The sequence below is a fragment of the Notolepis coatsorum genome (assembly GCF_963971535.1).
Source record: "Notolepis coatsorum genome assembly, chromosome: 5".
Classification (NCBI taxonomy): Eukaryota; Metazoa; Chordata; class Actinopteri; order Aulopiformes; family Paralepididae; genus Notolepis; species Notolepis coatsorum.
In genome coordinates, this window is record NC_140169.1 from 86,261,395 (window position 1) to 86,289,228 (window position 27,834).

General features: G+C 43.9%; 1 protein-coding gene across 2 annotated transcripts in view; it reads left to right on the forward strand.

Moving 5' to 3' along the window:
• The window catches only part of nus1 (NUS1 dehydrodolichyl diphosphate synthase subunit), a 61,971-nt gene extending 43,266 nt beyond the window's left edge, over positions 1-18,705 (forward strand). For both annotated transcript variants that reach the window (XM_084314790.1, XM_084314791.1), the window contains 3 exons: positions 5,491-5,590; positions 18,324-18,538; positions 18,654-18,705. In XM_084314790.1, the coding sequence (XP_084170916.1) occupies positions 5,491-5,590; positions 18,324-18,414 (191 nt within the window). In that variant the 3' untranslated portion in view covers positions 18,415-18,538; positions 18,654-18,705. The remainder of the gene's footprint in view (positions 1-5,490; positions 5,591-18,323; positions 18,539-18,653) is intronic.
• The last annotated feature ends 9,129 nt before the right edge of the window (positions 18,706-27,834 follow it).

Sequence of the window (27,834 nt, forward strand, 5' to 3'; positions counted from 1 at the left end):
TTTCGGCCAAGAATTTCCCATTCGGTGCATCCCTACTGTAAATCAATCCTTGCGTCTCCAAATGTTTTCAGACTAATTGTTGCCTTAACACTTTGATTGCCTAAGGCTAAATTCATGATATACCATAGGTTGCCAGCTCTATTTGTCTATGTAGAAGTTCCCCTTCTTTGCAGGGCTATAACTTTTTAAATTCTATTGCTAAATTGCCATTATTAGGGCCCATTCAATGTCCTATATGTATTGTTCAGGGTGTATGAAGTATAAGTATGTTTTCATCTCTTTCTGCAGCTTTCTCCAGAACGTGATTTATAGCCCCAAATGCATTATATTGATGATCAAATACAGTTTGATAGCAATTGGCGCGATATAAAAAAATCCAACTGGACGGACTTCTGGAAGTTACTACACGTAATCTGATGTTGACCGGATGGCCGAGGGGGCGTTTATAATTCCGTGGGCAGCGTTATACCATTCATCTAATGTGGGTCAAATGTTCATCATAGCAGTTAGTATCGTACACATTGAAAAATAACGCTGAATCTTACCGTATCTTCCTCGCGCCGTTGGGCGATGAGCGTGGAACAGACATTTTCCTATTATGGGATATAGAAATATCCGGTCCATTTCCAGGTTGTATAATAATATATACGTCCAAATCATGTTGTTTTTTCGAGTTATTTGCAGCGATCGATGTTCACTGTGTGAAGACTGAGTCTCTCTAACACTAGCGAGTGCCCGGACCCCATATGGAGTGAGTCCTACCGGGTTAAAGCTAACATCCGTTTTTTCGATCTGCCGATCGGCCACCAGATGGCTTGAACCGCTAGAGGATTGAGAGGAGATCACACTTGTGTCTCAGGGCCCCGGAAAGGAAATATGATTCCGATCACAGATTTTTGAAATATTGATATCAAAGACGAGTTACGGCGTCTTCGGCAACTTGAGCATGGCGGGGAAGGACGCCTAAAAGCGTCTTCCGGCAGTTAAAGTGTTAAGGCAGTGCTTCTCAAACTTTTTCTGTCAGGCCCCCCTTTGGCGGACCAAAATATCTTGGGGGCCCCCCCCCCCCCCTCGCCCCAACAAAATAGTCATGAAATGGGCCATGTTTAAATGTATTGAAATAACACCAATATCGTGACCTTTCAAATTGACAACACCTTCCCTCGCGAGAGCCACCTTGCCTCGCTGTGAAACAGCACTGCAGAATGGTCAGCTCCCATCTCCTCACACAGCGCAGAGAACAGGCGCGCTTTCAGGGCTCGGGTTTTGATGAAATTTACCACGTTTATAACTTCTGTCAAAACCTCATTCAGCTCAGGGCTAAGCTGTCTTGACGCTGGCGCCTCTCTGTGAATTTACAGTGCGTCCATTGCGCGTTTGGCGAGACCCCCTTGATGAGCGCCTGTAGCCCCCTCCTTTTCCCTGCCATGGCCTGCGCACCGTCAGAGCAAAAGCCCACACAGTTCTCCCATTTCAGTCCATGTTCTGTCAGGTAACTGTCAATAATTTTGAAGAGCTCATCAGCTGTCGCTCTGTTTTTGACATATTTGCAAAACAGCAGATCTTCACTCAGTGACTGGGAATTTACAAAGCGAACATAGGAAATAAACAAACAGTCTTTATTGCTGTCAGTCTTTGACAAGGCAACACGCATGTCAATCCTCAAGGCTCAACTTGGCCCTATATTTTGTTTTCAGAGCTGTCATGGATGAAAAGCCAGCTTCACACAGATATGTGGTGCTGAATGGTATCAACACCTTAACTGCTGCATCATGAGATACTTGGTACTCAGCACCACACTCTGAAACTAGCTCTCCAGGTGGTATCAGATGAGATTTCAATGAGTTCTTCCAAGAGTTTGGATGGAGATGTGTCAGGAAGCTTTGTCTCAATGTTGTCTGTAAATTTTTTTTTTATCGAGAGTAACTTGGTGATCCTTTTCTGTGTTTTATTAAATAATGATTTTCAGATTTTGAGAAATGGTCAAACTTATCCAAATACGGTATTTTCATGGAGAACAGTGCAGCTGCAACAGATAGCACTTTAGTGATAATTTTCTGTAATCAAAATAAAACGTTTTTTTTTTTTCTTTTTTTTTTAATCTCAAGGCCCCCCCTGTCATGCCTCTGCGTCCCCCCTGGGGGGCATGCCCCCCACTTTGAGAAACACTGCCTTAAGGTGACTTGCCGAGCCTTCATGCTTTTGTGCAGACTTTGTTAAACAGCTAAGGTTATCGAAGCCTCTAAAGTTCCACGCACCCTTGTCGGTCCCAAACAACAAACATTCCCAGCAGAAAAGCTTCTTCTGTGAAACCGAGCCAGTAATCCAGGGGTACCGTTCCCAATTGCTAGCCTGGAAATGTCGCTCGTAACCGGCCTTTGATGCCTGGCTGATTTCCAGTCCTTCTGGGGTTGGGCGGCCTTTTTTGACCATGTCCATCTTTTCATTGAATGTTCTTCTTGAAAAGGGAACTGTTAATAAATCCGCAACAACATCGACGGTATCATTTGCTGCTGCCATGTTTCATTCGTTTGTTTAGCTCGTGTTGTCTTGCTTGATAGTTCGCTACGGTAGCCAGTTTTCGCGTTTGCCGTTTTGCGCTCTGATTGGCCGACACAGCCAGTACCGAGGCTTCGATAACGGTACCCTATCCCCCCCTCTCACAGTGAGCTGTGGTGTTCCACAAGGAAGCATACTAGGACCGCTACTGTTCCTAATTTATGCAAATGACATGTCGTCAGCTTGTGACTGCAACTTGTTCCTGTTTGCGGACGACTCAGCCCTGCTGGTCTCTGACAAGAACAAGTTGCAGGTTGAAAAAACCCTCAGCTCGGAACTAGGCAGAATCTGCATATGGCTCGCTGATAACAAACTATCATTACACATGGGCAAAACCGAGTCCATTCTCTTCGGTTCAAATAACAAACTCAGCAAGACCGACGGCTTCTCAGTTACAGTGGGTGACAATATTGTCACAAGGAAAGATGAAATTACCTACCTGGGTTCCATCCTAGAGGCTAATCTCTCCTGTGACAAAATGGCATCCAATGTAATAAAAAAAGTCAACCAACGAACTCGATTCTTGTACCGGATCTCCTCTCTGGTAAACAAGAATACCCTGAAGACTCTGGCAGGAGCACTCATTCAGGGGTACTACGACTATGCTTGCACCTCATGGTACCAAAGCACCTCAAAGGCGCTAAAAACAAAATTACAAACATCTCAAAACAAACTGGTCAGACTACTGCTTGACCTTACTCCTAGAACCCACCTCACCCCTGCCCACTTTGACAACCTAGGATGGCTTAGAGTAGATGACAGAGTACAGCAACTTGCAATGGGCCTGGTCTACAAGATACACTACACGACCAAGGTACCCATGTACATGGCAAAATACTTCCCAAAGGTCAGTGAATACCACGATCACAACACCAGAGGGAGCTCCACAAATCATGTTAAACCCAGATTCGGCTCAAATAAGGGACTAAACACGTTTCGCAATTATGCCACATCAATGTGGAACGCCCTACCCAAAGCTGTAAAGGAATGTGGATCACTACCCACTTTCAAAACCTCTCTCAAGAGACACCTACGGGAGACTGCAATTCAACACTGGCCCCTGTAAATATCCTAACCCAACCCCCTCCAATGTACAGTCATTTACCTAGTATGGTTTTGTCAATAGTCCAATGTACAATTTTGTTTGTTTGTACAGAGTCTTCCCCCCCCCCCTCAATGTACAGTTTTGCTTGTTTATACAGTGTGCCCCCCCCCCCCAACCACCTCCAATGTAAATTACCCAGTATGGTTGTCAATATCCCAGTGTACCCAACCCCCCCCCACCCAACCTCCTCCAATGTACAGTTTCTACGTCAAATGTATATACTCCCTTTTCTTGACTCCTTCTGTATCACAAACAGTACTGTATTTGCAAATCTGGTATGTCATAAATGTATAGATGTAGCAGTACTGACTATCTGTATGTCATGTATGTCATATATGTCCTGATGAATTGAAAATGGGGGACCCTGATGTAAACAAGACGAAAGTCTTTCTCTGGTCTGCATCCCCTTAACAATTGTGTGTATTGAGCTGTACTGTATTGTACCCATTCTGCAATCTGTTAATAAAGTTTTCAATCAATCAATCAATCAATCAATCAATACTAGTTCGCTACGGTAGACTCTCTAGATTAGAATACCTTGGCATCTAAAAGACTACGCCCATTGACTACAGCTCCAAATGTGATTGGCTGATCAAACTGTCACTCCACACCTGGGCTCCTGTTAAGCTGTATTGGGCAGGTCATGCTAGAATACCCGATGGAGGAAAGTCTGCCCAGTGACTTGTGAAAAGAAATCTCCGATTGGCTGTTATTTTCTCCTGTACAAAAACGCTCTAATGCGCAGTGAATGGGTCGAAAACAACTATGGCGAGCGAAACAGTGCGGTTTTAACAGATTAGCGACACAAACTATTTTAATACATTTGATTAAAAAAAAATTAAAAATATAAATAAAAAAAAGTAATCTTTAAAATTAATATTTTCTTTCTTCTGAGGCTCACAGGGCCTTCTCTGAATACCTTGAAGGCCCTGAGAATTCGCCACTGCTGTATATACACTCATATTTAGCTAATAACACTTAAAATCATTGGTAAACTAATTTGGTGCTGAAAATATGTTATGGTCTTCTTTACTCTTGGCTACATTTGAAAAAGAAACGCAACATTAATTAATACAGACTATATTGATCTTTTTATGACGTGATATTAATTTTAAGGCTTAAGGGGTTAAGTGCAGACGTTGAGCTTTAGTTTGAGGGTGATTACATCCACATCCAATCACGTGTAGGAATTACAACCGTTTCTACATGTGCCCCCTCCCCCCTTTTTTAAGGGACCAAAAGTAATTGGACAATTGGCTGCTCAGGTGTTCCATGGCCAGGTGTGTGTTATTCCCTCATTATTTCATTTACAAGGAGCAGATAAAAGGTCTAGAGTTAATTTCAAGTGTGGTATTTGCATTTGGAATCCGTTTGTTTCTGAATGAGGTCCAAAGAGCTGTCACTATCTTGTGAAGCAACCCATTAGGGGATACATGCACACAACATGTTAACAACAACATTCATTTTAGACTCACAAAACGTTTTTAAGTGAAGGATTAGCTAGCACCCGCCCACACAAACACACACACGTCCACATGTTCACTTTCACTTTCTCTCTCACTCTCACACACGTGTGCAGCACACACACAGAAACCGTGAGGAAGCGTGAATCCTCTGTGCATGGCTCCCTCTGGAAATTAAACCAAGACTAATATAAAGTGTTATCGACAGATACTGCTGATATGTATGCAGATGATACACTAATATAAAGTGTCCAAATAGATGGATGGATAGATGGATAGATCTATAGGGTGTTTGTGTTTGACCTGTATGTAGATGACAGACTAATATAAAGTGTCATCATCCTCTCCGTGCTTCTTTTTCAGAGTCTAACAATATTCCGGACCCAGAGCTGGTCCTGAAGTTTGGCCCCATCGAGAGCACACTGGGCTTCCTCCCCTGGCACATCAGACTCACCGAGTTCATGTAAGGAACTCTCTCTCTGTGTGTGTGTGTGTGCACGTTTTTGTGTTTTTTTATTTTAAGAATACACGCACCACAAAATAAGCCCAATCATGAAATCGCATAATGAGGAGGTCTTCCTGATTTGGGGACCAGTTCGATGTCTTGATTTTGTTTGACGGAGCTATTGTAATGTCAGGGTTTTATATTTCACATAAACCTGTGTGTATGCGTGCATGTGTGTGTTCATGTGTGAGTTACAGGTGTCATTCATGCTACCAAGGACTTTCGCTTCCCCTCCTTGGCTGAAACCTTTTCTTGTCAGGCCCCCCTTTGTTAATTGGAAACATCTACCCCCCCCCCTAAAGTTTCTACAGAACTTAGAAAATGGCCAGCATTTCAAAAAATACCGCACCATCTATTTTGTATTTTTTCTACTGGTCTCTTTTCATTTAAACAGTGTTCTGTTTAGGGAAATACATTTTGAGTGCCAACGACGAGATTAGTCGTGCTAACTCGCCATGCGTTGAGTGCCAATGACGAGTTTTCTCGTCTTTTAATCGTTATTTCTTTTATTAGCGATATCTATTCATTTTTCATCCATCCAGCCTGATGTTATCATTGTGAATGGGTCTGACCTCGAAAAGGGCAAATACCGCCGCCTATGGTAATGAACATCATTGGATTGGATTGGGTGGCCATGTGCATCAGAAAAAAAGTCCGGTCTGGGGTTTTCCCATCTCTGGCAAGCAGTATCGTGTTACCAGATTGACTGAGGACCCTCAGAGCAGAGTCGATTATGTGTTTTGGACTATAACGTTGGATCAATAAACACGATCAATATTTGGAATGGCGATCAGGAATTGGATTAATCTTTTTGCAGAACATCTGATGTGAGTTAAGGACTCTATTTTACCAGTATTGGGTTAATCAGATGTTTTTTTTCTCAGCCATCGCAGTGTGTGTGTGTGCGTGTATGACGTTAGCACTGACCAGGTCATGGATAATCGATTTTTCAGCCCGCTTCTCTAGCGTGCATAAGTACACATATACTATCGATAATCTAGCGTTTATTTGAAAACGATTCATAAATCAGCCGAAAAATTACAACGTGTTTTGTGTATTCCACTAAAGAACTATTATCGCGACTCCAAAATTTCGACAGAAAGGTAATTACTAAAATGCTGGCTGTTCGACTAAATAAACACCTGTCAACCATCATTCACCCTGACCAAACAGGGTTCATTCCGAATAGATTTTCCTTTTTCAATGTCAGACGCCTCCTCAACACCATGTATGCTGGTCATAGTCGGACTAGGGGTGCTGCGATTTTATCACTTGACGCACAGAAGGCGTTCGATCAGGTTGAGTGGCCTTATATGTTTGAGTCACTGCATAGATTCGGGTTTGGTGATACATTTATATCCTGGGTAAAGCTCATATATGCCAGTCCAACATGTTCAGTTATAACCAACGGGGAGAAGTCAACCAGGTTTCCACTGCTCCGTTCTGTCCAGCAGGGTTGCCCTCTTTCGCCGGCGCTTTTCGCCGTTGCGCTCGAACCCCTTGCCCTAAAAATACGCAGTCACCCAAGTCTTGTAGGCTTGAAAGTTGGAGGCGCCGAGACACGCATCAGCTTGTATGCTGACGATGTAATATTATACCTACACAATTCAGAGATATCGATTCCCCCTCTTTTAGAATTAATTACCTCTTTCGGTGAGCTATCCGGATACACAATTAACTGGACAAAGAGTGACTTTATGCCTCTTTCTGACACCTTCACTCCCGGTTTCCTGGAAAATCTCCCATTCAAATTGGCAAAAGATCGCCTCACCTATCTTGGTCTGACCATACCCAAAGATCCTAAATTAATATTTAAATTGAACTTTGCCGACTATGTTTCAAGGCTAAAACAATGCATTGAAAATTGGAAAGTGCTACCCCTCTCCATGATAGGCCGCATAAACTCTGTCAAGATGGTTTCTCTCCCCAGATTCCTATACCTTTGTCAAAATCTTCCCATCTTTCTCACAAAGTCTTTTTTCAAGGAACTGGACTCTGTAATTCTGTCTAGGGATGCCCCGATCGATCGGCCACCGATCGTTATCGGCCGATAATTAGTATAAATATGCGATCGGGGAATTCCGATAATTAGTCATATTCGCCGATCGCGGAAACTGATCAAGTGGATATCTCACTCGCTTGTCTCAGACGCACAGGACCTGCAAACTGCTCCTCCTCCCTAGCCCCGCCCGTACCCGTGTAGAGTTTGTAAACACAGCTGAGTCTAGATAGTGCATTCGACCTGAGCTAACGTTAGCTACCTAGCTATCGTTAGTGTTTAAACAAAATTACCCAGTCAACTATTCACTTTTAGTAGGCATAGCTCCTGATATCAACAAATGCTCCAGCAAGTCTTGTAGTGCATGTTGATACCTCCGTTAGCTCGCGTTAGCTCGCGTTAGCTGACGTTAATTCACTGTTCAAAAACGAAATGTCCGATTGAACTAAATAGTTGTCTTAACGTCATCTAGCCGGCTAGCAGTAGCTACAGATAGCTCCTGATATCAATGTCTTATAACATTGATTGAATGCGTATTCGAGCTGAGGGCTTGCTGAATGTTAAATGACCAAAGCATAACGTTACCAATAGGGTCCCGCTGCAGCGCCGGAGAATCCTTTTTGGTAGCTGGAGGCTACTAGAGTACACACAGACAGTGGAGCTGTTTGCAGATAGTGAGCATTTTGACTTGTTGCGTGGTGGCGATGTCTCGCAGATAATACAAGTACAAGTCTAATTATATAATATATATATTTTATTAAAAAAAAAAAATTTATATAAAATAATTTTTAATTTCTTTTTAATCAAAAACGATCGGTATCGGATCGGTATCGGCCGATATGGCTCACGACGATCGGTGATCGGTGGCAAAAAACGTGATCGGGGCATCCCTAATTCTGTCTTACATCTGGAATTATAAGAATCACAGAATCTCAAAAATGCACTTGCAAAAACCTAAATCTGAGGGAGGGCTGGCCTTGCCAGTATTTAGGCACTACTACTGGGCTGCCAATGTAAGGGCTCTGATGTACTGGCGGCAGGGGACAACAGGTGAATTGACTCCTGGGGCCCCCTTGTGGCTGAGAATGGAGGCTAATTCCCTTATTAACTCATCCTTGCCAGCTATGCTATTTGTCAAACCAGGGGTACCCGGGATCTTAAGAAGCTTGAAACTAAGTTTTGTCGTGGAAAACTCTGTCAGAATTTTAAATCAAATCAGGGGTGCTTTGAGCCTACCAGATGTTTCTATCCATGCACCAATCTGTTTTAATCACACTTTTTCGGCTCCATGGACAGACGGGGGCTACCTTGCCTGGAGTGGGAAGGGGCTAGCTTCCATTAAGGACTTATACATAGACGGTCACTTTGCATCCTTCGATCTACTAAAGAGGAAGTTTGAGTTGCCCGGCACCAACTGGCTCAGATTTTTACAAGTCAGAAATTATGTTTGATCCAAAGTTCAGGCTTTCGAAGAGCTCCCAATTGAACATTCTTTCTTTGATATATTGCTGAGCCCTCCCCACTCCATGCACCTCATCTCTAGGTTTGTGTGTCTGTTTGACAACTGTAATATGGCCTCTACTGAGAAGATTAAAGAACAATGGCAGGAGGAACTCGGTATTGATCTATCTGATATTATATGGGATAGGAGTCTGTCTATAGTGCAACTTGGCTCAGTCAATAGTAGACACCAGCTGATCCAATTTAAAGTTGTGCATCGTCTCCACTACTCTAAGCATAGATTGCACAAGATCTACCCCTCTGTTTCACCTCTGTGCGACAGGTGCCAGGTATCGGAGGGTACACTTTCTCATGCCTTCTGGTTTTGCCCTTCACTAACAGGATTCTGGGCCAAAATATTTGACTGGTTCTCTAAGGCCTACAAGATAACTATACAGCCGGGGGCAGAGCTTGTCCTCTCTGAGCTTTCCTACAGCTGTACAACAATCTTTGACACTGGGGACAACGGTTGCTAAAAAACAAATACTGATGGAGTGGAAGTCCTCCTCAGCACCTTCTTTCCAACTGTGGATGGCGGACATGACCTCTGTCATACGGATGGAGAGACTAAGGTTCCTGAGAACCGATTCACTTAAAAGGTTTTCAAAAATCTGGGACCCGTTCTTAGCCTATCTCGATGAGGCTAGAGGTGGCAGCTGATTCGCCCGTCTGATCTCACAGTCCCCCTATGAGGGACCCCAAACACAATATTTCTCAGTCATGTATGGCTGGTAACCGTGTTGTAATAGCAAATGTAAAAAATTTGTTATTATTGTTTTTTTTTCTTTAATGCATTTTTTTTACTTTCACTGAGTGTGTCTGTATGTCATGTTGGTATACTGTTTGTCATGTTTGTACAATGTTCTGAAAAATGTAAAATAAAATATATAAAAAAAAAAGAACTATTATCGCGGAAGTTCTCTGGAATTACTAGAACTCTCCAAAACTATACTTGTATTCAAAACGGTATAAAACGGAAATGTACCAATGAAAAAACTATCCGGTTTCGTACATGTTGACTGCAAGCAAGTCATTGATAAGCGAGGGGTGTTTTAGACCCATAGCCATAATTTAAGATATAGTTTAAGCCTTCGCAAATTTCCCCGACCTCCCATTGACTTCAGCGCTGGCACGGAACGGCCATATATGGTCAAAGGGGTGTGGCACTCAATGTGTTAAAGTGCATGGCAGCAGCAATGAACAAGATATTGTGCGGAGTCACATACACACACTACCAATCTTTTTCTCTCTCCACGGACATAACGATGCACAGCAATATATCGGATGCTTAATGCGTATTGTCAGTCAAAACATTTGTAATACTTACATTACCTACTGTTTATCTTTTAGATAATGCTAAGCTAGCTGTATTCCAACGCAACAAACCTTTTGCAGTACTAGGGATGGGTACAGAATCCGCGCATCACGTTGGTACTACAGAGTACCGATTCACGTGAGATCCACCGGTGCCACATTTCGGTACTGTAAAAATAAACGAAACCTATGAAGTGTGCCGCACGTCAACATCAACACGCTCACCTAGGATTTGACTTGATTCAACAACAAAGCAGTCGGGCGATGGCAAGCCGAAAACGGTCGCAAGTGTGGTTATACTTTACAAAGCTAGATGCGGACAACGCTCGCTGCAATTATTTATTCCCCCCCCCCCCCCAACTTTTTCTCCTCGTGTTTTTCTCCCATCCCAATTTAGTCATGCCAATTCCCCCCTCCTCTTCCTGGTCGTTGCTCGTATGTGCCCCCCACTGGTCGGTCTAGGGAGGGTTGATAGATACTATCACATGTCCCCTCCGATACATGCGGAGTCAGCCAGCCACTTCTTTTCACCTGCCAGCGTGGACTCTCATTGGTGAGGTGTAACGTGTGGGAGGCTCACACTACCCTCACCATCTCCCTCCCTCGCTGTGCAGGTGCCCTGACCGACCTGTAGGAGTCGCTGTTTACAACGACCAGATTACCACCCCATTGGCTTCCCTCCCGCTGACTCTGCCAATTGAGCCAGTATGACGGCCGGCCCAAGCCGGAGGCAACACTGACAGCTGGATTCGATACCAGTGTCTCACGCGTTGGTGACGAGCTCTTAGTCCGCTGCGCCACCCAGCCGCCCCTCGCTGCAATATTATATATTATATACTAACAAATTGTTCTAAATAAATAATAATGATAGATAAGCTTGCCTCATTTTTATGTGTGGATCACTGCTGGAAGAGCCATAGCTCTCAGCATTGGACTAGAATTACAATGAGCACCGTGTGTGTGTGTCCCAACATGCTTGTGTGTCAGCAAGTGTGTTTGTTCGAGAGAGAAAGAAAGATGGCAAGCACCTTTTGTCGGTGTGTTTATGTTGAAATATATGAATGAATGAGTGAGTGTGTATGTGTATTTATTTGATTGTGTGCTTATGCTGTACTCATCTTTTCCCTCCAGTTGACCTAATCCAAGCCGGTAGTGTGTTGTCTGTGTAGATTACCAGTGAAACCAGTCTGTAGCTAAACCTTCAGGTTTGACCATTCTGTCGCTGGGCCACTGTAAGCAGCTCCGCTTCCACTGTGGCTCCGTAAGAAGAGTCGCTGTTTCACCCGCTGTCCTCGGACCTCGTCATAGTGTTGTCATGATGCGTTGTGTCCTCACTCCCAATATGGTGTAATACCATAAACTAGGGCTGGGTAATAAACCGGAAATCTACCAATACCGACATTATGACATCTCTTACTGACCTGGTTTTGCTCATATCGTTGTTGCGGCTGACAACCATATTGCACATTGCATTTTGCACTGCAAAAGAATTACACACAAGAAAGTGACAATAAAGGAATCTGAATCTGAATATCGGTATGTTAGACAAACATTATAAACCTGTTGACAGAGGGCCAACACAATAGAGAATGTGATATTTGTGTGCTGGTGTTTTAAAACATTTATTATTGTTTTATTACAGTTATCACTACTGAGGTAAAAGTGATAATATACTGTGATATGGATTTCATGTCACCAGCCAGCCCTGCCATAAACACACATCATTGGCCCCTGTTGTAATGTCACGATGATCATCTGTGATTACAATCACCAGTTGTTTACCTACCAGGATGTCAGCCATGATGATGATGATGGACTGGATACTGAGGCTATGTTTAATTACGGTAGTCATTTAACATTAACAAGCCCTCGCTGACTTCTCATCTGCACTTCCCCTCAGGAAGGAATCCCTACTGCCATCTTAACCCTTTCACTACCACACTACTTAAGGTTAACCTTTCACTACCACACTACAGACGGTTAACCGTCTGTAGTGTGGCAGTGAAAGGGTTAACCTTCTGTAGTGTGGTAGTGAAAGTGTTAACCCTTTGTCATGTGGCAGTGAAAGGGTTAACCTTCTGTATGGTCCCAGTGAAAGGGTTAACCATTTCACCACCACACTACCAAATGGTTAAGTAGCGCTCCATTACTATGACAAACTAAAGTGGACTTTGTGAGATCCACCCTTAACACTTTCCGTGCCAGCAGGGGGAGCCAAAAATAGCGCTTGAGTGCCAGCGCTGTAGTCAATGGGAGGGCGATCACTAGGGATGGGTACCGAATTCGGTACTTTTGAGGTACCGAACCGAAACACGTCGGTACTACCGAGTATCGAATCAAGTGAGAAACCGAAAAAAAATATTTTTTTATTTTTTTTTTATTTTTTTTAAAGTACCGAAAAAAGGTACCGTTGGGTACCGGTATCGATTCACAGGTACCGGTATCGGTTCAAATGTGAAAGGTACCCATCCCTAGCGATCACATTTGTAGTCAAGGACTACAGCCCCCTCAGCATCGACGGGGCACCAGTTGAGAGAGTGAACAGTTTCAAGTACCTCGGAGCCCACATATCCGAGGACTTGACATGGACCACACACATTGACAGTGTTGTGAAGAAGGCACGACAACGCCTCTACTTCCTCAGGCGCCTAAGGAAGTTCCAAGTCAGTCAGAAGATCCTTAGGAACTTCTACTCATGTACAATAGAGAGCATCCTGACCGGCAACATCACCTCCTGGTTTGGGAATAGCACTGCACAAGACCGTAGCAGACTACAAAGAGTGACACGTTCAGCCGAACGCACAATTAGAGGGGGGCTTCCCACCCTCCAGAACATTTACAACAAGCGGTGCAAGGGGAAGGCTAAGAGAATTATTAAGGACTCGAGCCACCCGAACAACTGCCTCTTTGAACTGCTGCCGTCAGGCAAGCGATACCGGAGTCTTATGGCGAGCACAGAAAGACTCAGAAGGAGCTTCTATCCCCAGGCCATCAGGCTGCTAAACGAACAATAATCGCTAAACGAACAATAATCACTATGCAACAACCATCAAATGCACACAGCACACACACCCACACGCACACACTCACTCAAACAAACACACTGCAGCACCCACTCTCCACACTTTAGATCACACAAACACACTTACACTTTATATTTATTGATAAAGGATTTGCACTACAACTCGTACACCTACTGTGAATTGTACCTAAACTGCACCTCGTCCATTTATGCCTTGCACTATATAGTATTGTATATTAGTACACTGCACAGTATTGTATATTGTATGGTAACTACGTCTACGAACATTGTACATATGTCTAAACTGAACACTGTGACCTCTTTTTTTTACTTCTAATTTTTACTATGTTTTTATTTCATACTTATCTTGTCATGCACAGTCTCTGGAGCGCAACAGTAAGAAGCATTTTGTACAAAAGTATTCTGTACTTCTGTATGACAACTATTAAAGAAACTTGAAACTTGAACTTGAACGCATAAACTATATCTTAAATGATGGCTATGTGTCTAATACACCCGTCGCTTATCAATGACTTGTTTGCGGTCAACATTGTTGAAACGGAGTGTTTTTTAATCGGTTAATCTCCGTTTTATACAATTTTGAAAAACACTCGTTTTTTGAAACTTCCAGAAAAAAATTTTATTCTGCAGGAATTGCGCTTTACTGGAATACACAAAACACGTCATTTTTCGGCCTATTTATGAATAGTTTTCAAATAAACGCTAGATTATCGATAGTATATGTGTACTTATGCACGCTAGAGAAGCGGGCTGAAAAATCTATTATCTTATTTCCTGATCAGCACACACACTCACAGCCACACACACATGGGACACGCTGAGATATAGGTGAAAAGAGCTCTGATTATCCCAAGACTGGTAAAATAGATTCCTTACCTCAGATCAGATGTTCTCCAAAAAGATTATTCCAATTCCTGATCGCCATTCCAAATATCGATCACGTTTATTGATCCAACGCTGGGTACTGGAAATACTGATTCCACGCTGTTCTGAGGTTCGGCAAAGACTGCAATCGGCTCGGATTACATGCCTTACTTCTTTTCCTCATGCGTTTTCATTCAATCCAATCCAAAGGGTGCATTACCATCCGGCAGACGATAGGGGGCGGTATTTTCCCTGTTCAAACTCAGACAGAGTCCCAGTGGTAACGTGAGGCTAGATTGATGAAAAATGAATGGAACCCGATAATAAAAAAAAATAACTATTAAACGAGATTTCTTGTCGGTTGGCACTCAACGCATGGCATGAACTAACAAATGAACTAACATTTGAGTGCCAGCATGGGGCGCACGATTTATCGCTTGAATGCCAGCCTTTTGGGACTGATTTTCCGATATTTCATGATTTACGCAGAGCTATTTCTATATTCTATATTAAGGCTATGTGTCTAATACGCCTGTCGCTTATCAATGACTTGCTTGCAGTCAACATGTACGAAACGGATTGTTTTTTCATCTGTACATTTCCGTTTTATACCATTTTGAAAAACAGACGTTTTTGGAAATGTCTAGAGAGAAAAAAATCCGCAGGAATCTCCCTTTAGTGTAATACACACATGTTGTCATTTTCCGGCTGATTTATTATCGTTTTCAAATAAACGCTAGATTATCGATAGTATATGTGTACTTATGCACGCTAGAGAAGCAGGATGAAAAATCGATTATCTATGACCTGGTCAGCGCTAACGTCATATACACACATAGGGGACACGTTGTGAAATATGTGGGAAAAAACATCTGATTACCCCAAGACTGGTAAAATAGATTCCTTACCTCACATCAGATGTTCTGCAAAAAGATTATTCCAATTCCTGATTGCCATTCCATATATCGATCGCGTTTATTGATCCAACGTTATGTACTCGAAACACATATTCCACGCTGCTCTGAGGGTCCCCAATGAATGCAGTAGTCTCGGGTTACCTTGCCTGAGAAGTAAAATGTGGAATCCGGGTTTTTCGAGGTCAGAGCCAGTCCCAATGATAACCTGAGGCTGGATTGATGAAAAATGTATGGATATCGCTAATAAAAGCAATAACGATTAAATAACGACATTTCTCGTCGTTGGCACTCAACGCATGGCGGCCAACAGCGAGATTTCTCGTCGTTGGCACTCAATGTGTTAAGGGCAGTGGGAGCGAGTTGACCGTGACTCAGAGGCGACTTTTAGCCAGAATGCATTGTGACTTTTTGTCGTTTCCTGTGCGAGAACCAATGACTGAACAAACTATATACAAGTGTAAAGTAAACAAACAATATCAAGATAATTATAATAATCAACTCATCTGATATTTCCGGACTCATTACTCTGTCTGATCACTTCACCTTTACCCACCTAGAGATTTTGATGTTCCTGTTGTCTGCATAAGGGCAAGGGCATTGCATTGCATTCCATTCCATTCCCTCCCCCCCCAAACTCTAGATGGCAGTATAACCCTGTCATTACCACTAACACACTGTAGGTAGAATATTGGTTCTCAAACCTTTTCATGTCAACAACCCCCTAATTGATATGTAACGAGCCTTGGACCCCCATTTGATAGGATTGTTGTCCCAGCGACCCCTGTCTGAGAAAAGCTGTTAAATATGATTTAGTTCAGACTTTCATAACTGTGTAGGAGGGGAGATGGAGAGAGTGAAACCTATGATCAGAATTAGGGCTGCACGATTAATCGTAAAAAATATATAAAATAATCGCGATCTCTATTCATAAATCTATGCAATCTCATTTCTAAATGACGACGATTCTGATGTATTTGCGTCAAAATGGTGATCGGTTGCATTAAAACACTCGCTCCTTAGATTCCCCTATGCATTCACGTCACGCTGCATTCACGTGTTGACTTATTTGCTTCGGAACAATCCCAGTTGCGATATCAATCACACTTACACAATGTAAAGCAAAACACGCTATTAATTCAACATTCAATATATTTTCTTACTTTTGTGTTGACTTGTCAGTCACCATATTCCTGTTTTTTGGGTTCCAGGTGAGAGGTAGGAGCTGGAAAACAACAGTTCCATAGCCTGAAGTCTTATAGTCATGCAGTCCAAAGTTTATAAAAATCCCACGGAAATTTTTTTTGTAGAAAGGTTTTTGTAATGTGTGTACCGGTAAAAAATTAGGGCTGTCTTAAATACTTCGAAGCTTCGCTCGATTTTTTAAATCAACTCTGCCTCTCTTTGTTAACTACAACAAGCAATGCCGTTTGTTATTTAAGATGAGGTCGGACTCGGCACTGACATATTTTTGTTACAAGAGACTTAAGTTTAAGTCACGCACTTTGATATATGTTATGTTGTCTGTTTTAAGAAAGAGTGCAATAAATGTTTTTATTGAAAAAACAAGAATCGTGATCTCAATTCTTAGGGAGAAAAATCGTGCAGCCCTAATCAGAATACTCGTTCTTGTGTTAACTTAGTGAATAGAATATTAGTAAAAGTTTTCACTACTAACCCATTTATCTGGGGAGCCCCTGGAATCCCCTCAAGGCCCCCTGGGGCCCCCGGACTCTTATCAGTTCCTCTCTCATCCCTGCTCTCTCCTGCTTCCAGGGGTTTCAGTCGACTAGTCTTATGTGTCGTTTGTGTTTGTTCAAGACGAGATCTGTTGAAGATCTGTGCGATTGTGTTGCAAGTTATTGTCATTCTGCAAAGGAATGCATGAGTGCAGGAGTGACTCGTCTCTGGTTCCAGAACACACGATGCCTGATGCTGAATCATTTTCCAGGAAGTCATTCTTTCAGCATAAAAAAATAAATATATTTTTTTATCACTTTTTTTTCGTTCTCTTTTTTTTACATGGATAAAACAGGACATGACGACACATAATACAAGAATAATAGTAATAATAATAAACAGAACAACACCAGACAATAATAATAATAATAATAATAATAACAATAACAAGAATGACAATAGAATGACAGTAGAACAACAAAAATAATAAATACAGAAACTAAAAACAAATATTATCACAAACACCACAAACGATATTAGACGTCGTTTCCTCCCCCACTCCCACCCCAGGACCCCCCAGGACCAACACCCCAACCCCACTCCACTGCTAGATAGTGGCTTAAATGTTCTCGGCTGCTGCGACCCACAGCTCAATGCTGGCCTGTCCCACCCCAATTATACCTGCAGTAGAGATTTCCATATAAATGACATCCAGTAGCGTCGGAGACCAATTAGCATAAAAATAAATATATAAATAAAATTACTAATCAACTGAAACAATCTTCAGCAACTCTGATAGACGGGCAGTAATTTGAGGCAGTGGATATAGGCAATTTAAACCATAATGGCCATGAATATCTTTGTTCCTTAATTTGTCCTTTGAATATACAGAAAGTCCTGACTAATTGACTTTCTGTCTCTCTCTCTCTGTCTCTCTCTCTCCGTCTCTCTCTCTCTCTCTCTGTCTCTGTCTCTCTCTCTCCGTCTTTCTGTCTCTGTCTCTCTCTTGGTCTCTCTCTCTCTCTCTCTCTCTCTCTCTTGGTCTCTCTCTCTGTCTCTCTCTCTCTGTCTCTCTCCCTCTGTCTCTGTGTCTGTCTCTCTGTCTCTCTGTCTCTCTCCCTCTGTCTCTGTGTCTGTCTCTCTCTCTCTCTCTCTCTCTCTCTCTCTGTCTCTCTCTCTCTCTCTCTCTCTTGGTCTCTCTCTGTCTCTCTCTCTCTCTCTGTCTCTCTCCCTCTCTCTCTCTTGGTCTCTCTCTCTCTGTCTCTCTCTGTCTCTCTCCGTCTCTCTCTCTCTCTCTCTGTCTCTCTGTCTCTCTCTCTCTCTGTCTCTCTCTCTCTCTCTCTCTGTCTCTCTCCCTCTCTCTCTCTCTCTCTCTAGCTCCCTGCCTTCCCATATAGACGTGTCCTACGAGGACTTGTTTGGCGCCCTGCAGCGATACGCCACCTGTGAACAGCGGCAAGGCAAGTGATTGGCGGGACGCAGATTAGGCCCCGCCTTCCAGCCAGGAAGAGGAAGCGAGGGATGGAAGATGGTCGCCTCCCTCCATCCCGCTGCTGAGTCACTGATAGATAGACTATGTTTACAGTTGGAAGGTGAGAAGAAGAGAAACGGTCTGAACCACCCCCCCCCCCCACCCCCCCCCCCCCTTCGCCTCTCCCAACAAATAAACCAACGTCTATTCTAAGAACGTGTCTCCCTGTCTTTCAGTAGAGGCTCCTCTGCTCTGCCAAGCCCACATGGATGGTACCTGACTTCTCACTACTGGAATTTGCCGTGTTGAAATATCTGATGGACCGGAAACACAGTACCGACCCCCCCCCCCCCCCCCCCCCAAATGCCCATTTGTTATTCTAGGGGATTTTAATCCGTTTCTCACTGAATAACACATTGGACTTCAAGGAGAAAATGCTTCGCCGTGCTAAGCCATCTCTGCTATTAGTCTCTGTGTGTTTATACTGGGAAATGTAGTCCCAAGGGAAATGTAGTCCCAAGGGAAATGTAGTCCCAAGGGAAATGCAACATCTGCCAGGTCTCACGGAGCAGGCACAAACGAGGAAGGAACAAACGAGGAAGGAACAAACGAGGAAGGAACACAAACGAGGAAAGAACACTCACCGGGAGGGACAAAGATGGCGCTGTAAACACCTAAACCCTCCTCTTCTCTCTGCCTGTGTCTTAACGCCCAGATGCTACTGTTCAACGCGTGCGCTTCTCAGTAGTAATGATATTAATTTTATGTTTCTTCAGCAAAACAAAGGATTTATTTTGCTCCGGGGTCTCCAGGTGGAGGGTGTTCTGGGTTGACGCGGCGTACAAGTCCTTCCACGAGATGTCTTAATTTAAGAGGGAGAAAGTGAATGGATTTATTCGTACTTTAGAGTATGTGAATCTTTCTGACCGTGTGTGTGTGTGATTACAATGGCTGTGTGATTTCACCATCCAAAGTACCGGCTCCGTCCATAGTGTAAAGTTCCAATGAGGAAGATGTCATTATTTTGTAGTGTTTTCGTTTTTATTTTTATTTTTTTATTTTTTAGCTCTACTGGTTCTAAGTCTAGGGGAAGTTGTCTTATGTGGTTTAAAAGTGTGTTCTTCCTCTGCTGTTTTGTCCTCATCTTCTTCTGGTGTTGTATGAAATATCAGTGTGTGGAAAAGGGTTCGTTTCTGTGGCAACGATGAAATAGGGAAACTACCGCTACGGTAAATGGGACTGCATCCTGGTTCAACCCCTAGCTCCGTGCCCTTGAGCAAGACACTGAACCCCTGACTGCCCCAGATGAGCAGGTTGGCGCCTCCTTGCGTGCTGCTTGCCTCTGCCCTCTGCCCTCTGCCTGTGTGCGTGCTGCTTGCCTCTGCCCTCTGCCCTCTGCCTGTGTGCCCTCTGCCCTCTGCCCTCTGCCTGTGTGCGTGTTGTTTGTGAGCCAACGTGTGAATGTGAGGCATAAGTTGTAAAGTACTGTGCGAGCGGTCGGAAGACTTGAAAAGCGATATATAAATGCAGTCCATTTACCATTTTATATATATATAGGGCTTTTATCCAGAGCGCTTTACAACTTAACATAAGTGAGACGAGGCGTGTAGAAACCAACACGCTATTTCATGTAACTTCCAGTGACACAGGAGCCCGCTCGCTGAGAAACTCTATTGTTTACAGTTTATTTTTTTTACAGCCGACCCCGTCTGTATTTGTCTCATCATCGTTTGAGCTGCTCATCTATCAAAATCAAACGGAGGACATTTTAATTAGGTTTTTATTATATGACTTCTCCAGTATTCTAGTTGTTAAAAAATATCAAATACCGCGTGGGAAAAAAAATTCAATCCATTTTCCATGTTGAATAATCATTTCTACGACACCTGTCCTCCACCAAATCAAATTTGAACCCTGAATGGCTGTCAAATGAAATCCAATCAATCAGCGGATCTTTGAAGATGGTTCAAATACATACATGAATCACCCAGCTGCTTTTGGAATTATTTTGCAAAGGAAAAGATGTCTTGTGTTTTATGTCTCTTGTGGCATCATCACACATTGTGTTTCATGTCTCTTGTGGCGTCACACACATTGTGTTTCATGTCTCTTGTGGCGTCACACACATTGTGTTTCATGTCTCTTGTGGCGTCACACACATTGTGTTTCATGTCTCTTGTGGCGTCACACATTGTGTTTCATGTCTCTTGTGGCGTCACACACATTGTGTTTCATGTCTCTTGTGGCGTCACACACATTGTGTTTCATGTCTCTTGTGGCATCATCACACATTGTGTTTTATGTCTCTTGTGGCGTCACACACATTGTGTTTCATGTCTCTTGTGGCGTCACACACATTGTGTTTCATGTCTCTTGTGGCGTCACACACATTGTGTTTCATGTTGGAACGATGTGGAGTTGATCTAATTGAGGCTCAATGTTCGAGCTCAAAAGCGAAGACTCTTTACATTTTAACCTGCCATTGAAACGATGATGCAGTAGTTCTCATAGGAGACGAGTAACATGTCCACATTATAAGACCAGGTGTTTGGTGCAGTAATATCTTGGCACCACAACACTCACCGGGATCATTGTTGTTGTTGTTGTTGTTGTGACCATTTGCTCTGCACCGTCTCATTAACCCTTTCACTGCCGCACTACAGAAGGTTAACCCTTTACTATCACACTACCGACGGTTAACCTTAACCTTCTGTAGTGTGGCAGTGGAAAGGGTTAACCGGTGATGTCATTGGTTAGCTCGCCAAGAACAATGCGTGTGATCGCTTGATTCATCAGTGTGTGTTTATTCAATACATGTTACCGATATGGATTATTATTCCATAATGGACAGTAAACCATAAAGTTGATACTTCAGAGAGTCTTGAGCACCACGCCCCTCTACTAAATACATGAAGACGGTCATGTGGAGCCAAGCGGAGAGAGGAACATGATGGGACTGTGTTCACCTAATATGTATGCCCTCCCAGACGCTGGAAGCCTTAGCTGTCACGGTCTCTCGATCCTTGAAGAGGGGGAGGAAGGGAGAGAGAGAAAGGGAGGAGTCGTTTCCCTCGAGGGGAGGAAGGAAGAGGGGGAGCGAGGAAACTTTCAAGCTGACCGAAATCTTCGATAACACCATGATCCCAGCAATGTGTGCAGGCAAGCGTGCGTGTGTGTGGTAAGGATTGTTCTTCGTCTAGAGATCACATTTGGAAGCAGAGGAGAGGATGCAGTGAAAATATCGGTTGCTGTGTTTGGATTTGTGATTTTTTTTAATTTCTGTGGTTTTTTGGACCGCTAGCCCTGTTTTTTAACATACCAATGACGATGTCGATCCGTGGAGTCCTTTCTCTGCACAAATCTATGCTGCTCCTCATTCTAACTCTGGCTAGTTAATCACAAACCAATGCAAAGTCAATGGGGTCAAGCTCCCATCTGTACAAGCTGACTGAGGACAACTGAATTCAACTTTGAGTGCTGTGGAGTATTTAAGCTTGTATGTAGAGGCAGGAGCGCCCCCCTGTGGCAGTATGAGGAACAGCATGGCTTGTGCTGAGAAAGGACCCTACCGTTCGACGACATCATGGATAAGTAGTAAATTGGGCTCGGGTTCCAAAAATCACAACTATCCCTTTAACGGTCGTTTAGTCTCAATGTGGCGCATCAGTACTAACGGTACAGTAACTGTGTGATCGAATGAAGTTAGAAGATAAGAGTCTGTCGGACCCATTCTGACTATCTAGGAGCAGTCGTCAGCCACACAGTGCACTGCCATAAAAGACTAAACTCGAGAGGTCGCACAACTATTTCCTCAATAACATGGTCCTCCGTGCCTAATTCTGCCTCCTAGGGCGAAAACTGTCTGCTAGAGGGTGAGGACATGTTTGTGGACCAACCAACAGAACAAGCTATAGAGCTGCTGGTCACACAAAAAAAAAAAAAAAAAAACACAACTTCAATGAATGAATGAAAACTTTATTTAACAGATTGCAGAATGGGTACAATACAGTACGGCTCAATACATACAATTGTTAAGGGGATGCAGACCTGAGAAAGACGTTTGTCTTGTTTCCATCAGGGTCCCCCATCCGTTATATGCAGATTCCCCCTTTTTATGTTTTTTATTTTCCCTTTTTTTACATGAAACAAGACAAGCAATACGGTAACAGTAATAATCAACGATAAATCACAGGACAATAACAGAAATAATAATAACAATAATGACAGTCCAGTAATTAAATCGGAATGAAAGTAGACTAAAAGACATACAAATAATGTTCTATGCAGATTCCTAATGGTTTAGTCAGTTGCATAACTTCAGAAGAATCATGAAAAAATCCCATCCTTTTGAACTGACACTACACTTCAGAGCCATTCGTCTGGTGTTCCATTCATCCTCAGTGCTCCTGGCTCTAGTCTACATGGCTAACTTGTAAATAAGAAGATGGATGAATGGAGAGGATGAATACAAATACACAATAATAAAGGTGTGACCTTGTAGGAAGCTTGTACTTTATAAGCAGGTGAGCGTAATAATTCTGGCTCCAGTTGTTGACTGTGCCATTGCAACCTGGGACTGGGTGGAAGGGGTTAAATGGAGATTTTGTATGAGGGAGTGGGGGATCACGTTTTTCCCTTGTGTTTAGTTCAAGCCAACGGTAACCATGGCGACCGCATTGTTGTTTGTCTCACTGTGTATATGTACGTCTGTAAATAAAATGATAACTATGTAAAATTTGTTTTTATTGATTTACGAAATGAAAACTAAATGACAGACATGCAAATTGACCTGTGAACTATTTTGAAAATGAAAATATAGATATTAAAAGAAATTCTAAACAGTTTTTTTGGTTTCCTCTCTTTAATAATATCTCAGTCTGCCACATTATTTATCAATGAATCTTGAGAGAAAATCTTGACTAAACATCATCACATATGTTTCATCAATATAATGGGCTGTGTTCCCTCAGCCCTACCCTGTGTTCCCTCAGCCCTACCCTGTGTTCCCTCAGCCCTACCTTGTGTTCCCTCAGCCCTACCTTGTGTTCCCTCAGCCCTACCTTGTGTTCCCTCATCCCTACCTTGTGTTCCCTCAGCCCTACCTTGTGTTCCCTCAGCCCCACCTTGTGTTCCCTCAGCCCTACCTTGTGTTCCCTCAGCCCCACTGTGTTCCCTCAGCCCTACCTGTGTTCCCTCAGCCCCACCTTGTGTTCCCTCATCCCCACTGTGTTCCCTCAGCCCTACCTGTGTTCCCTCAGCCCCACCTTGTGTTCCCTCATCCCCACTGTGTTCCCTCAGCCCTACCTTGTGTTCCCTCAGCCCTACCTTGTGTTCCCTCAGCCCTACCTTGTGTTCCCTCAGCCCCACTGTGTGTTCCCTCAGCCCTACCTTGTGTTCCCTCAGCCCTACCTTGTGTTCCCTCAGCCCTACCTTGTGTTCCCTCAGCCCTACTGTGTTCCCTCAGCCCTACCTTGTGTTCCCTCAGCCCTACCTTGTGTTCCCTCAGCCCCACTGTTTGTTCCCTCAGCCCTACCTTGTGTTCCCTCAGCCCTACCTTGTGTTCCCTCAGCCCCACTGTTTGTTCCCTGGCTCCTACTATGCGTTCCCTCAGGAAAAAACAATCTGAGTCAAGTAATCATGAGTTTGTTTATTACTGATAGTGTTTTCTGTCCGTTTTGACTATTTTGGTTCTCGGGAGTGTAATTTTTAATATGAAGGTTTATCATTGATCTGAATGTTCACTTCCGCATCTGTACCTCACATTGCATCAAACTCCACCACTACGGTGGTGAGGTGAATACGGCGAACACTGTGAAGGAACATTGTTGCCAACATTATGGAAAACGTGTACTCTTCTCCAGAGTAAGACACAAAGATAGATACCAATTTCCTGTGCATTCAGTAGAAAGCTTGCCTAGCTTAGCATAAATGAATGGAAGCGGATACGGATCAGCTAGCCTAGCTATTGGCCAAAAACACCTCTCCTAAGCTAGTTGATCTGTATCCGCTTCCATTAATTTGTGCTCAGCTAGTCTAGAAGTAGCTTGCAGCTGGATAGGTTTCTACTGAATGCACAGAGGAAATTGCTATCTATCTTCTTATCTGACTGAATAAACGCTAAAAGCGCATTTCCCATAATGTTAAAAAAAAATTAAAATCTTTTCCCCCCTTCTTTTTCCGTTTTTCTCCCCTCCCAATGTTAGTCGTTATGCCAATTCCCAATCCCCTTCCTGGTCGTTGCGCACTCACCAGAGACTATCGCATGCTTCCTCCGACTGAAAGGGATAACCTGAGAGCCGTGAGTTCTTAATTGATATAGTTGTGGACCAGTCGACCAAAAGATTCGCGGAGACAGAGTATTTCAAACGGAGCCTTTATTTCATCACACAGAGAAGAAGAGAACTCTCCTGCAGCCCATGGGCTCCGCTCCTCGCCAGCATCAGAAGAAGGAAGAATACATCACAGTACATGTCATTTATACAGAGGAGGAGGAGGGGTGTATGTGTGTATATGTATCCGTGTGTGTATGTATGCGTGTGTGTGGTGTGGTGTGTGCTAATCTGTGTGTGTGCTTGTTTGTGTGTGTGTGTGCTTGAGTGTGTGCCTGTGTGTGTAGAGGAGGCGGCTAGGCGTAATGGGCCTGGCTGGGCGGTCACTAATCTAAACAATTGCCATATATGGTCTGTGTGTGTGTGTGTGAGAGAGGGACTGGGGATAACGACTTCCAGATGTCCATGACCGCCCCTCCTTGGTGTGTGTGTTTTCGTGTGTGTGAGGCCGGATGTAGGGAGACAAAGAGCCATGGCCCCAACAAGGCATGCACATCATGGAGAGACAATGGGAGCTCAGATATATAAGATATTAGACATCAAATATTACTAGATCAATGAACTAAAAACTATCAATCCCCCTTTTGACATATATAAATCAATATGTCAACAGTTCATTGATGGATCTGTACCCGTCGATTGTCACCTCATTACATGCATCACATCTAATACCAGACGGGATAACAACACCAGGAGAGCAGAGAGAGATATAGAGGGAGGGGGGGAGCGGGAGAGAGAGAGAGAAGAATGAGAGAAACACAGATTTGCAATTTTTCCAGACGATACACGTAACCCCGTTGGACCCCCCCTTACTCATTCACCTAACCAAGAGGAACCCACCCCTCTATTACAGTGCACCCCTGGTCCCGTCTTCTAGGGCGTGGGTCTCCTCCTGAGCTGGTTCCCGTTCCAGGGTGCGGTCCCCTAGACAAAAGTGTCTCCTCTGGTCTGCTGCCTTCCCAGTGTCTCTGGACTGTCCTCCACCTCTCGCCAGCTAGCCCACCGTCACTCCAGCTCAGCTCAGTGTCTCCCCTGCTGCCGCTTCCCCCGTTCTCGTCGTGGACGATCTGCGGTGCTTATGATCTGCGGTGCCTGCTGTGCCTGGCTGCAGTGTTCCTCTCCGGCCTCTGCTGCTCAGCTGCCATCTCCTCCGGTCTGCCTCTCTTCATCCTGGCCTGTCCTCCGTCTCCTCCTGCCTGTCACCGTCGAGGGTCGTCTGGTGGTCTCGTCACGGACGTCTGAGGGGCTGCTGGTATCTCACCCCTGGTTCAGACGCGCTGCAGACAGCTGGTAGTGAATGTCTGGATCTTCTGCATCGTCTTCTCCTCCGTGTCTCCATTCCTCGTTCCGTCCTTGGTTGCGGCTGGCCCACATCAATTCTCACTTTGGAACCTCCATTTGAAAGGGATAACCTGAGAGCTGTGAGTTCTTAATTGATATAGTTGTGGACCAGTCGACCAAAAGATTCGCGGAGACAGAGTATTTCAAACGGAGCCTTTATTTCATCACACAGAGAAGAAGAGAACTCTCCTGCAGCCCATGGGCTCCGCTCCTCGCCAGCATCAGAAGAAGGAAGAATACATCACAGTACATGTCATTTATACAGAGGAGGAGGGGTGTATGTGTGTATATGTATCCGTGTGTGTATGTATGTGTGTGTGTGTGGTGTGTGTGTGCTAGTCTGTGTGTGTGCTTGTTTGTGTGTGTGTGTGCTTGAGTGTGTGTGCCTGTGTGTGTAGAGGAGGCGGCTAGGGGTAATGGGCCTGACTGGGCGGTCACTAATCTAAACAATTGCCATATATGGTCTGTGTGTGTGTGTGTGTGTGTGTGTGTGTGTGTGTGTGTGTGTGTGTGTGTGTGTGTGTGTGTGTGTGTGTGTGAGAGAGAGGGACTGGGGATAACGACTTCCAGATGTCCATGACCGCCCCTCCTTGGTGTGTGTGTTTTCGTGTGTGAGGCCGGATGTAGGAAGACAAAGAGCCATGGCCCCAACAAGGCATGCACATCATGGAGAGACAATGGGAGCTCAGATATATAAGATATTAGACATCAAATATTACTAGATCAATGAACTAAAAACTATCACGACATGTGTACCCAGCCCACCACTTCTTTTCACCTGGCAGCGCGGACTCTCACTGGGAGAGTGTAACGTGTGGAAGGTCACACTACCTCCCTCCAGATCCTTCCCTCGCTGTGCAGGCGCCCCGGAGGCAACGCTGACAGCCGGATTCGATACCAGTGTCTCTCGCGTTGGTGATGAGCGCTTAGTCCGCTGCGCCACCCAGCCGCCTGCATTTCCCATAATGTTGGCGTGTTTCTTTTAACCCTTTCACTACCAAAGGGTTAACCCTTTTACGGCGAAAATACAGAATGTTAACCCTTTCACTGCCACACGAGGGTTAGTGTGAGAGGGTAGTGTGAGAGTCCGCACTGCCAGGTGAAAAGAAGTGGTGGGCTGGGTACACATGTTAACCACCCTGTAGTGTGGTAGTGAAAGGTTAACCTTCTGTAGTGTGGTAGTGAAAGGGTTAAGGAAGCTCATGTGTGGACCTAAACTTAATAGTTGCTTTCACCGTCACCATTTTGCATGTGAATTTTTGCAATTGAATAAAACCACATTGTTATTAGGAGGAACGCAAATCATCTGCACAAAAATGGCTGCAGAGAGGAAGGCGGTTGATGGATGGGGGTCCAGATTTGGGACGTCTTCATGCCGTTTCATCGTTTCACACATGAATACTCTAATGGGGCAACTGTCCAGGATGTTGCAGTGCTGGTGAATTGGGATTCCATCCTAATATGTGGCATATTATGGTGTTTAAATTGTTGTTACTGAAACTGACCAATCATTTTATTCTGTACCTTTCTAAAAGCTCTGTAGATGTATTATTTTTATTTTTATAATTACATGAAAATGTAATCTATAGTACCTTTTAAACATTTTTAAACGTATTCGGCTTGTGCACCGTTGTCCCATTGGATTGTTTTACAGCTGGGAGCTACAGCCAAGTCAAGTGCCCAGAAAATCATCTTGAAAACTTTAACTTTTTTTAATTTGTTTTTGAATTAGGGGTAGGTTGCTCTA